The sequence below is a fragment of the Muscardinus avellanarius genome (assembly GCF_963383645.1).
Source record: "Muscardinus avellanarius genome assembly, chromosome: 2".
NCBI classification, from domain to species: Eukaryota; Metazoa; Chordata; class Mammalia; order Rodentia; family Gliridae; genus Muscardinus; species Muscardinus avellanarius.
The window spans coordinates 30285287-30298639 of record NC_137787.1 but is presented as its reverse complement, the minus strand read 5'-3'; the positions used below and the strand labels follow the sequence as shown (position 1 = coordinate 30298639).

General features: G+C 41.0%; 1 protein-coding gene across 1 annotated transcript; it reads right to left on the bottom strand.

Annotated features, from left to right (window-relative positions):
• Positions 1 to 7681: 7681 nt before the first annotated feature.
• On the bottom strand, positions 7682 to 10215 carry LOC308258993 (gamma-crystallin A; the record flags this gene model as incomplete). The annotated part of the gene is made up of 3 exons (XM_080689656.1): positions 7682 to 7954; positions 9871 to 10113; positions 10207 to 10215. 3 exons carry the CDS (start codon positions 10213 to 10215, stop codon positions 7682 to 7684), a joined length of 525 nt encoding a protein of 174 aa, XP_080545782.1.
• Positions 10216 to 13353: the final 3138 nt, after the last annotated feature.

Genomic DNA, 13353 nt, shown 5'->3' with positions numbered 1-13353 from the left:
CTTCCAGGAACCCCAGTACCACCAAAAATAAATAAATAAATAAACTTATTTATTTATTTATTTATTTATTTGGTACTAGGTTTTGACTGAATGCAAGGACATTCTACCTCTATACCAGTAGCCCTTTTTATTTTGAAATAGGGTCTTGATAGGTTGCTGAATTGTAGCTAAGTTTCTAAGGATGGTCTTGAGTTGGAATCTTCTTATCTCAGCCTCCCAAGTACTGGGATTACAGTCATACACCATCATGCCTAGTTGTGATATTGGTTAAAGGTGATAAGGCTGATTTTGTTCAAAGGGGGTAATGGAGATGGTATAGGGTCCGCTGCAATGGGGTTTTGCAGTGGGTTAGGGAGACTGGGTTCAATTCTACTTCCAACAAGGACAGTGGAGATTTGTAATCACAGAGCATGGTATAAGTCAGTGAATGGAAAACTACTAAAAAGAAATATCAAGGATAAGGATACTTAGAAATAAAATTTTGGTTCAAGAGTTTGGTGAGAGAGTTAGCCTCACTTGGTAAATCCAATGTTATGAGACAGTTGGGTTCCTGGCTAAATTGACTTGGTAGTGTTATTGTTGAAGGCAGGCCAGGTGGTCAGTTACCAAGAGTAAGAGATGCTCACTAAACTGATTCACCATAATTCTTGCTCTAATTGGATTCTACAGGGACCAGAGAGGGAAACCCACGTTTAGACATAGTCAATCAAAGACTCAGAGGAACCTGCCTCAAATGTTGGTCAAACGGAGTCTTTGTCAATATTTTAATAAATGCTAAAGATTATAATATTAATATCTCATACTATATCAATTTATAGTATGTCTGTGTTTCTGGGCTTTGATGTTACAGTGTCTACACTTTTGTTTATGGTGTGGAGGCTATTTATAATCAATAAATAATTTTACATACAGCATTGGAAAACTTGGGTTTAATCTAATAAAGAATTTTTATTTGGTAATTTTGATATCCCAGTCAAATACTGATTATGTGTTTATGTGTGATCTTGAGCAAGGTATGCTATGGAAGAGTAATGTATGTGAAAACTGTATATTGGAAGAAGATGCGGTCATTGAAGTCCACCTGCTTCTGATGGTCTGTGTACCTGCCTCATCCCAGAGCATCCAGCTTCAGCTGTTCACCTGTGTGTACCAAGGTGCTACAGATGAAGCAGGGCTGGAGGTCATCTGTAATGGACCATGCCAACAGTCAAGGAAAATGTGACTGGCTCTTGTAACCCCATTTTACTGTGGCTGGTAGACTATGGTGTAGAAGCCATTTTTATGCATTCATCAGCTGTAACAGAAGTGTAGGGTGTGTGTGTGTGTGTGTGTGTGTGTGTGTGTGTGTGTGTGTGTGTGTTTATATCAGTTTTCTCAGGTAGCTTTGGCCTGATTTGGCTAGCAACTAAATTTCTCCCTTTTCCTCATTTCTATACCAACAATGTGGTTTTGTTGTTGTTGTGTATTCTATTTTATTCTTTATTACATTAGAATTGTATATTCTTTCTATTAAGATGCTTCGAAGTCATTGAAGCAGTGTGGGAAAAGAAGGTCAATATATAAAGAACAATTCAGAAAAAAATATGCTCATTCTCAGCCAGGTATGGTGACTCATGCCTGTAATTCCAGTACTGGGGAGGCTGAGAGAGGAGGATTGCAGGTTCAAGGCCATTATCAGCAACTTAGTGAGACTGTGTTTCAAAATTAAGACGTCGGAGGTGCAGCTTGGAGGGAATGCACCTGGGTTCAATCCCTAATTATAAAAAAAAGTTCTGTTCTCATAGTTTTATTTTGGTTAAGAAATAGTGGGAGTAGACAAAATTCATCCTGAAAACTATATATATATATATATTTTTTAAATCTTGGCTACCAATAGAGATAACAAAGAGCTTTTTTTTTTTTTCCTTCTCATTTTGCCTTCTAAATTCAGGGTATCTGATGACTTGGGCCTATGGAAGGGAGCTGTTCTCAAAGACTAGAACATCCACACCTCTCCTGAAGCTGACCTCTCCCACCCAATCTTCAAGGTAGTCCTGGCCCCACTTTCTAGGATGTCTCCTCAGAATTGACCCTTCATTTCTTCCTTCTCTGAACTTCTCCATCACCTCATTACTTCTCAGCTCAGCCCTGAAGCACTTTCTCATAGGGTATCTCCTTTTCCAGGTTAACTTTTTCCAAGTTATATGCTCAAGGATGAGGACTTCTCCATCCTCTATAATTACTCGTTAATTGATTTTGTGGATAAATAGAACCTTGGAAACATGGAAAACAGTGAAGTCAGTAATGATTGGTATCTCACTCTAGAGAATGATGTCTCTCCCATATGAGGTCAGCCCATATGAATGGCCACAGGTGCAGGATGCACATGTGTGTCAGACGCTCACTCTCTCCTGCTCCTGCCTGGACTGCATTTGTTGGTTCTGTCTTGTTCTGGTGACCTGGGAAGAAAGAGGGGGGCAAAACAGATTCAGAAGCCTGGCTAACCATGTAGACCGACAGTGAGGAGGCTTTCCCATGGGGATGGAGGGTCTTAGGATAGGCCAAGAGCGTAACTGGGCCTATTGATTAAGGTCTTAGAACTTACCTCTAATGGCAAATGTAGAGAGACTGGAGATGTGGCCCGAAAGAGTGAAAATGAAAACAAGGTATTCAGGAGCATTTTTGTAAAGGAAAATAATTAGAGATTCTTGATGGGTGGGTCCAGGGAATGACGCCTTGGGTCTTGGATTTGACAAAACATGCTTTGTTACATCTTTGTGCTATCAGCCCCCATCCCTGTTGTAGAACATGAGGGTGACTTAAAGGACTGAAGACAATGCCTGGAAATGCCTGAATCCTTTTATCACAAATAGTTGAATTCTGAGTTTAACTCTAAAATTATATTCAGGGATTTTTCCTTATTAGAAACAAATGCAAAACTCAATTTTATTTTATTTATTTACTTTTTTATGGTACTGGGGATGGAACCCAGGGGCATTCTGCCTATGAGCTATATTTATTTTGAAACAGAGTCTCACTGAGTTCCACAGGGCCTCACTAAGGAGGCTGAGGCAGGATTGCAAATTCCAAGGCCAACCTGGATGATTTATCAAGATCCTGTCTCAAATGAGTATGTATGCTCAGTGGTAGAACATTTGTTTAGCATTAGTGAGACCCTTGGTTCAATCCTCAGAACCACAAAAACAAACAAATAACCTTGGCTATTTCCAAAGCCCTCATTTATAAGACATCAAATTTGCCTGAGGCAACTGGGTGTGGTGGTGTGGGTTTGTAATCCCAGTACTTGGGAGGCTGAGACAAGAGGATTGCAGGTTCACAGCTAGCTTCAGCTAGTTAGTAAGGCACTCTGCAACTTAGTGAGACCCTGTTTCAAAATAAAAAATAAAAAATAGGGCTGGAGGTGTAGCTCGGAGGTAGAATACTCCTAGGTTCCATCCCCAGGACCGATTTTTTTTTTTTTTGGCCTGAGCCTGTTAAAAGCCTTAGTGGAAATGGTTCATTGACCTCTTTTCTCTACCCACACACATGCTTCAGTTTATAATCTAGGTGTCCAGGTTTTTCTGTAGCATCTGCAGACTTCTTTTCTGGCTCTCTAATAACCAGCAATATGTCTTTAGCACATGTGCTCAGCTACAAGTCCACAAGCACATCATTGATAAGACCCTGAGGAAGAAAGTCTTGTCTGCTTTCATTTGAGTGGGTAGGATTAAACCTGCCAACTTTGTAGTACTCATTTAGTGTATGATGGTGAAAATAAAAATAATAATAAGAAGAAATAATGATAATAACAATAATAGCCTACTGTATAATGCATGTCTAGTATGTTCTAGACATTGTACCAGAAATCTTATAAAAACTATATCATGTAGTCAACTTAGCACAATTATTATCAAGACTTCCCCCAAACAGTTGGGATCTGTGTCAAGAGCATATGTAGACTGCCTCTTCCCTCCATGGACTATCCTCTTCTCTTTCTATTCCTTTATGAATCTGAGTCCCATTCATAGCCTGTACCCCAAACAGCTGCCTCTTGGCTATTAGTGTCCTCAGAAGGGTAGGCCATGTGAAGACCCCTGTTTGTTCTTGGAAGTGAGCTTGGGTCTAAATGGAAGGGATTCTAGTGCTTCAGTTATAAGGAATGTGGACTAGAAGGAGAAGTATGGCTGGGTGTGGTGGCGCACTCTTGTAATCCCAGCATTTGGGAGGCTGAGACCTGGAGGATCGCGGTTCGCGGACAGCCTCAGCTACTTAGTGAGGCCCTCTGCAACTCAGTGAGACCCGGTTTCAAAATAAAGAATAAAAAATAAGGCAGGAGGTGTAGCTCAGAGGTCAAATGCCCCTGGGTTCCATCCCCCAGACCCGCAAAAAAAAAAAAAAAAAAAAAAAAAGAAGGAGAAGTATGGACGTGCTCATTTGTTTCATGGGCTCTGGCCATAGGCATGAGTACAGTCTGAGGAGGTCAGAATGAAGCTCTCCAAGGCACACAGTCCAGGTCAGGGGCCTTGGCTAAGTCTAACTGAAGTACTGAACACTGGGAGAAACAAATCAAGAAAGGTAGACAAAGCTCATGAGTGGAAGAACTAAGAATTGAACTCAAGTCTGTGAGCCTCCAAGGCCTAAGCTAATTGTCTTTCTATGTGCTAATAACTTGTTTTAGATGGTATATTTTCAGATATGCATAACTTATATCTCTAAATTATGCGCTTCTTATAGCAGGTCCACTGTCATGCATAATTACATTTCCACAAGCCCTGGCAACCCAAATAGCCCACTATCCCTCCAAATACTGAGATTCTTTATCTCCAGTGGGAGTTCCAGTAATTCCAATGTATTGATCAACTGATTGGTTTCTTCAGCCTCAGCATTCAACCAAATATAAAGGGCTCTGTAGTTCTTGGTTTATCCATTTGTGTGTAGACGTCTGAGACAGCGGTAATGGGTAACTGTCAAAAGGACTCTGAAAATATTTACTCAAGATTCCCTTGAGTTAGAAAATATGAAGTTAACAACATTGTTTTTGTGAGACATGTCACCTAGGTTTTACTTTCTGTTAAAATAGCCCTCATATGTTATTAGTTACTCAACCAGAGGACAACGTACAACGATTTAACTAATCCAGCAGCAAAACTACAAATTTTCTGCATAGTTAGTACTTTTTTGTAATTATCTGTTTATTTCTATTGATATTTATCCCATATGTTCCTTCAACAGAAAGGAAGAATTTTTTTTTAAAAATCATCATCATCTAAGGTGGGAGTAAGGCACTAAAAAAATACTATACCATATGGTATAACCATTTTAAATGTGCAACTTAGCCGGGCGTGGTGGTGCATGCTTGTAATCCCAGCGCTTGGCAGGCTGAGACAGGAGGATCACACAGGTTCAAAGCCAGCTTAGTGAGGCTCTCGGCAACTTGGTGAGACCCTGTTTCCAACTAAAATATAAAAACAGGTCTGGGAGTATAGCCTGGAGGTAAAAAGCCTCTGGGTTCCACCCCCAGTACCACCAAAATAAATAAATAAATAAATAAATAAATAAATAAATAAATTAATTAATTAAATGTGCAATTTAGTGATTTTAGTGTATTCAGAGATAGGTGCAAACATCTCCACAATCTGGGATGTGTTCATTACCACAGTGAGAAACTCTGTTGTCTTCAACAATGGCTCCCTTATCCACTATCCCCTGACCCCAAGGACCTTATTATCTCTATAAAATTACCTGTTCTGAGTATTTCATATGAATGGAAACACATAATATGTGGTCTTATGTGACTTGCTTCTTTAACTTAGCATGTTTTCTTGGCTTATCCATGCTAAAGCATGTGTCAGTGCTACATTTCTTTTTATAGTCACAATATAGTTCATTGTATGGACATATTACATATTTTATTTGTCTAATAACCCATTGAAATTTGGATATTTGGGTTGCTCCCACCTTTTGGCTATTGTGAGTAGAGCTGCTATGAAGCCTTATGTATAAATTTTTGTTTGAACATCTTTTTCCAATTCCTTTGGTTATATACCTAGGAGTGAAATTACTGGGTCATACGGTAACTCTGTTTACTTTTTGAGGAACTGTTAAACCATTTCCCAGAGTGGCTGCGCCATTTTACATGACCACCAATAACTTGTGAGTGTTCCAATTTTCCTGGTTATTTCCTCACTAGCACTGGTTATTTTCTATTTGAGGACTTAAAATATTATTATAACTCTCTTAGTAGACATTAATTAGTAACCCATTGTGGTTCTGATTTGAATATTTCTACTAATTAATAACGTTGAGCATCTTGCTATTTGTGTATCTTCTTTGAAAAAAGTGTATATTCAAATACCTGGCTCTTTTTTTTTTTTTTTTGGTGGTACTGGGGTTCCTGGAAGCCCTTCTACCTCCGGGCTACACTCCCAGACCTATTTTTACATTTTTATTTGGAAACAGGGTCTCCTAAGTCAGCGCACGCGGCTGGCTTCTAACCTGTGCCATCCTCCTGTCTCTGCCTCCCAAGCGCGGGAATTACAAGCGTGTGCCACCACGCCTGGCCTGGCTCATTTTCTATTCAGGTTATTTTTTGTTGTTGTTGACCTATTTTCTTACATTTGCATTTATATAATAATTTAAAGGTAAAGTATGTGCACAGTCTTTTCCCATCTTTTCATCATAATAATCCTGGGATTTAGTGAGTGGGAATTTATTATCAGTTGTAGTTTCCAATAAGGTAATTTGGATACAAAAAATGCAAGAAGTGACTTGCTCAACGAAACAAGCTAGAAAGTACAGGAATTAACCCTTACCTTGATTTTCCTGAAACTAAGAGGCCATTTGGGATGAATGACCTTTAGTGCTATAACAGAGTCCCAGGAAAACTGGGATGGGCTGTCACTTTACTAATAAGAAGAAGATGCAGAATAAGAAATCAGGCTAGTTTTTAGTTTAGCACTTTTCCTGTTGAGATGATCTAATCAACCAGGCCTGCCCTTCTCTACTTAGAAAAATTCTGCTTAAAACCCTCTTGTCGAGCCGGGCGTGGTGGCGCACACTTGTAATCCCCGGGCTTGAGAGGCTGAGACAGCAGGATCACACAGATTGAAGCCAGCCTCAGCTACTTAGTGAGGCTCTCAGCAACTCAGTGAGACCCTGTTTCCAAATAAAATATAAAAAAGGTCTGGGAGTATAGCCCAGAGGTAGAAAAGCCTCTGGGTTCCACCCCCAGTACCACCAAAAAAAAAAAAAAAAAAAAAAAAAAACCAAACAAACAAAAAAAATCCCTCTTGTCATGCATCTCTCCTTGACTAATCTTATCTGAGACCTCAGCCACCCCAGCCTTCCTCCAGCAACTCCTTGTCCTTGGTGTTCCAGCCGCAGCGGGTTTTGCATTTTCTCCTCTCTCTGGGTTCTTTTATTATGTTGGCCCTTCCTCTCCTTGGGACCGTAGGTCATGGAAGGCAGAAACAACCTGCCTTCTCCCCAGGACAGGAGTGGATATTCCATAAATATCATTGCCCGACTAACAGGGAGTAAGTGAACATTCAGAACATTTTTCTGGGTCAGGTGAGTTATCTAGAGTCATCACTTATTTAGAATTCACTTATAATTTAAAGAGGAGCGAGAGCCACTTAGTGCCAGGAACACAATTTGTTTATTTATTGAAGCTCTATGTGGATCATATAAGGAAAAGCGCAGCCTAGTACACATCGATGACGCGTCTCAGAGAGCCGACTTTGGCATCCATGGCGCCCCAGTCGTGGTAGCGCCTGTAGTCTCCGGGTCTGAGCAGGTACTGCCGCCCCCGGTAGTTGGGCATCTCGTAGAGAATCCAGCAGCCTTCCATCACGTGGAGGGAGTAGATCTCATGGAGACGGAAGCGGTCGTGGATGCAGGAACAGTCTTCTGTGAGCTCGGACACCAGGCCGCGATAGTCATCTCTCTCGTACAGCCTTATCCTGTGAGAGCCAGTCTGTTGTGACAATCAACAAAGAAGAAACATCAGTGGTGTGCATGAGTGGTGTTGACAAAAGCGACAGGATCAGCCTGCGTCTTTAGGAACAAGGGTATTTTAGATGATCCTGTAAAATATTTCTTCCTTAATCCCACTTCTAGTGTTGCTGTTCTAACAAATCAGGAAAGAGCATTAAAATAAAGCTGACCTGACCAGTGAACCGGAGACTCTTGCAGAAGAAACTAACAGTGAAATACAGGGGATGAAAGTGTTTTCTTTGCAGACAGCCATCTGTCACAATCCTGGTTAGTGTGTCTGCACAAAGGACTTACAACACTTGTTTCCATTATGGTCTCAGATAACTGAATTCTATCCAGCTTGCTTTAAAGTTACATTTTGCATTCATGATGTGCAATGATTCATATTTACTGGAATCCATATGGCTTTGCAAAGGACATCTTGCCATTCTTGCTTATTTAAATCTCTTCATGTCTCTGCAGATGTTTCAGGCCTAAACTTGATTTCAATTCTTTTTTTCTTTCTTTTTCCCTCTGGCACTGGGAATCAAACCCAGGGCCTCACACACACTAGGTAAGCTCTTGACCACTGAGCCATGCCCCCAGCCCCTGATTTCCACTCTTCACTCTCCTTGCCACACCACATAGTTTGGTGCCATCAGAAAACACAAACTCGTGTTCCAAGTGACCGGAACACATGAAGGAGCACTTTGATGATGACTATGGTCTGTGACATTCTCACCAATTATCTGTCTCTGCCCCTATTAGAAACTAGCTGTAATAAGTCCTGGAAAACACAAAGCCACACAAGCTGAGACACACTATTCTAGGTTCTGGGACAGTTTTTCATAAAGATAGTGAAGGAAATCAGTCAGACGATGGGAATAGAGAGTCTGGTCTCCCAGTCTGTTAATTGTTTATCATTAAAGAAGAATTATCTGGATAGAATGTTTTCTTTACTGAACAAGATAATATTTGTTTGTTTGTTTGTTTGTTTAGAAATTAGGAACTACCTAGGTGCTGCCAAGTTTATTTTTCAAATTTATTTAATTATTTTTATTTCAACCACATGCTCATATCACCTGTTAATTATTTTCCAGTACTGGGGATTGAATCCAGGGCTTTTCGTATGCTAGGTAAGTGCTCTAATGCTGAGCTATATCCCCAGCCTTATTTATCTATTTTTAAATTGTCAGATGAATTTGTAGTACTTGTTATGCACAGCATGATGTTTTGAAATCTATTCTGCAGACATTGTAGGATGGGTAAATCTAGCTCATTATGTGTATCACCCCATGTAGTTATCATTTTCATGGTGAGAGCACCTAGCCACTTTTAGCATTTAAGAATACAACAGGTAATCATTAGCTCTATCACATTAACTCTAGTCATCTAAACTTATTCCTCCTATCCGACTGAGATTATACATCCTTTGACCAACTCAAACCTCCCGCGTCCAATCACACCAGCTTCTAGTAACCGCCACTGCACTCTCTGTTTCAAGATCGACATTTTTAGATTCCACATATGTATGAGATCATGTGGCATCTGTCTTTCTGAGCCGGGCTTATTTCACTTAACATAACGCCCTCCAGGTTCATCCACGCCATTGTAAGAGTCGGCATTTCCTTTTATGGCTGAGTGACAGATATTTTTCAGCCAAGTTTAACTTTAAAGGTTACAGGCTGCGTTGTAATTCCTTACACCCTAAATCAATATGAATGTCGTGAAGAGGACTAAACATTACTGTTCATCCACCCTTTTCCAATGTTTGAGGGTTGGACCTTGCTGCCTTCCTGTGAACACTAGTTCTAGAGTTTCCATCTCTACTGAGAACAAGGCTGGAAACTAACAAACAGGCACCGGTGGCCACTGATGCTGAGGCTCACACATCAGTTGCACGGTAGCAGCACTCACGTAAGGAATGGAGCGGCAGGAGCGGATGGAGTCGCTGAAGCCCATCCACTGCTGGTAGTCGGGGTAGTCCCCGCGCCGCAGGAAGTACTGGTAGCCCTGGTAGTTGGGGCGCTCATACAGCATCCAGCAGCCGCTGTCCACGCGGATGGAGTTGCAGCGGCTGAAGTAAGTCTGCAGGTTGGGGCAGTCGCTGCTGCACTCGTAGCAGCGGCCCTGGAAGCCGCGGTCCTCGTAGAAGGTGATCTGCAGAGGAAAAGAAGGTGACAGCGCATGGTCAGCTGGAAGGCGTCTCCCCCCCAGAGCAGACGCTCCGTGGATGTGGGATGGTGGGCTCACCTTTCCCATCGTGGTCGACAGCGAGGGATGAGCGTGCAGTGCGATGGAGACAAGCGTGGCAGCTGATATATATAGCAGGATGGCTGCTGTGTTGGCAAGAACAACACAAAAGGGACCTGGGGGGAATGCAGGAGGGGATTTCTGCGTTCTCTCTTTTTTTCAGTTGGGATCATGGGGCAGGGGGCTCTCATTCTCTCTGGCATTTTCGAGTTGTCCTCACTAGCTCCGGTGAAAGGAATTAAAGTCAGCAGAGCCATTATGACCTTGGAGACAAAGGGCGCACTTCTCATCCTATGCAGTTCTCTGGAAATACATTACATGCCCAGCGTTTTGCAGTGATTGCCTATAGAAACTGCTGAGATGGATGTTGGTGGCTCCATCCGAGAGAGCGCATGAGCCTCATACGAGTTCCAGAAGGACTTGAGGTGAAAAGGGGCAGCAAAAACTCAAACAGAGACTGCTCTAATCGAAAGACAACTTTTTTGGCCTAATATGGTTTCGATTTTTTAAGAATGTAAACATGTTTAGGATAAAAAGATTAGAATTGTGTACACAATAAAGTGTCAATCATGGTTATCGATGAATGACAAGATTGTGGGTCCTACATTTATGTTTTTATTTCTTCCTTTCACTGCTTTCTATTTTCTTAATTTTGTATTATAGAGTCCAATTTCATGTGACTAAAAAGTAGTAAAATTAAATTTTTTTTATTGTGACAATGGAACATTCATTTATTTCATACACCCAAAATCATTTACCAAAGCAATACAATTTTATGGTTCAAATGAATCTCTGAAAACTGTGAATGCATTCAAATTCTTTTTTTTCCCCATTGCTAAGTAGTTTATTTTTTTAACAATTTTTTTATTGAACATAAATAGTTTACATTTAAACTATATTTGGTGCCCTCTTCCCCCCGCCCCCGTTTTCCCTTCCCCCCTCCCACCAATGGTTGTCCAGGTTAACCATGTCATATTCATAATTTTACACATATTCAGATGTAGACCCTCATTAATCAAGATCAGCCTTCCTCCTCTCCTATCTTTCCATTCAAACTTTGCTGATATTTCCCCTCCATTATCTGAAGTCCCACTGGTATCCTCTGTGTTTCCTAGTTTGGGCATATTAGAGGAAACATATGTACCTTCTCCTTCTGTGCTTGGCTGATCTCACTTAACATAATGTTCTCCAGGGCTTTCCATCTTCTTGCAAATGATATAATTTTGTTCTTCTTTATGGCTGAAGTAAAATTAAGTTTTAAATGTATAAACTTGAGTTAATGGTGCAAAACATTTTTAGAAATAGATATATTTTGGCCAGGCATGGTGGTGCATGCCTGTAATCCCAAATACTTGGGAAGCTGAGAAAGGGGGATCATAGGCTTGAGGCCAGCTTCCCCAACTTAGTGAGACCCTTTAGCAACCCAGTGAGACCCTGTTTCAAAATAAAAAATAAAAAGGGCTGGGTGTGTAGCTCAGAGGTAGAATGCCTCTGAGATCAATCCCCATTTACACACACACACACACACACACACACACACACACACATTTTGTCTTGAAACAAATATATCTTCTTTTTCTATGTGTGTAGTACTGGGGATTGAATACAGAGGTGTTTTACCTGCAGATGACACTCCCAGTCCGATTTTATTTCTTATTTAGAAACAGAATCTCACTAGGTTGCTGAGACTGTCCTCAAACCTTCAATCCTCCTGTCTCAGCCTACCAAGTATCGTATTGCAAGCGTGAGCCACTGTGCCAGTTTGCAGCTTCTTCTTGAGATAAAAATAAAATAATCTCTCAAGAGTCCAAGACACTCAAAGGACTGGAAAACACCAGGATCCTTTTACTCTCCTCTTGTCTTCTTTTAGGACTGCTTTTTGTTTTTGAAAACTAGTGCTGTGCTTGCTTGCATTTTTGCTCACCAAGTGTCACAGTTTCATTGAGCCCGGCTGACTGCCTGATGAGCTTTCTCCATTGCTGCCAATCTAAAGTGATTTGGAAGCACACTTGGATGTAGAGGGAGACAAGCTGGTCCAGACCTCGGGCTGTCTTTTATTATTCCATCCCATGTGCATGTGGGGAAATGAAATCAAACACCTTTATGTTTCAGCCCCATAGAGGGTGTGGCCAGCTATGGCCAGCGATACGTCCCCAGTGTTATCTGCGGAAATTCTCAGGCAGCACTTAATGCAAACGTGCAGTGGTAAAAGGAGAGACAGCAACAGTCACAAAGAAAAAATGTCCTCTTGTAACGAGCAGAGCCAGACGAAAGAAGACCAAGCAAAGTTGTAGGCTACTTCCCTGGCGGTGTCTGCAAGGACCACGGACGGCCTCCTCCCTCTTTCGCCTCTCTCCTAAGGCTGCAAGTGTGAAGGTAAATCGCGGGAACAACTGTCATCGAGCCCAGTGTAGAAAAGGCTGTGTAGTCTCCTCAGCCACAAGCCCACATGAGACTATACCATTTTCGGTCAACAACCCCCACACATGTTTTTGCACATGCTAATGAGACTGTTCTGCAGAAAGATGGCATGCCCAAACTTTAAGAAAAGTGTAATCTGTACTGACACTTGTTTGATCAAATTGTTATTACAAACCTTCAGAGGCTAAGCCATGTACCTAATTAGCATTTTAGAAAAATACTAAAAGAGTAGAACGTTTTCTGTTCTTAGTAATCATAATATTTTACTGAAATAAAGTTTGTACCTATTTTTCTGTTAATATTTTATTGAAAGGATTTTAAATATTTTTCCATTTGAGGACATAGTAAATGCAATCAATTACAGATTAATTTTTTGGCATTAAAACTGGAAAATTGCCCCCTCCTCCACCACTGCAATATTAAAGGCTACACATTTGTAAAATGTGCTACAAAACCAACCTGCCTGCTGACACAGAAATACCATATACTCTCTGAATTCTCCCAGCCTTCTAGTTATAATGAAGCAGCATAAAATACACAGATTTTCTCTTTTCACCAAGATGAAGTTGTACAATATGCTTCTAACAGGAAAAAAAGCTCAACATAAAAAATAGCATTCAATGTAGTCTGTGTCAAAAGCTATAAAGAAAAATGTACTAGCAAGAGATGCAGTCTCAAGGCGATGTTTCCTGTCTGTTCCCAGAGGTGCTATTATGAGGTTCCACG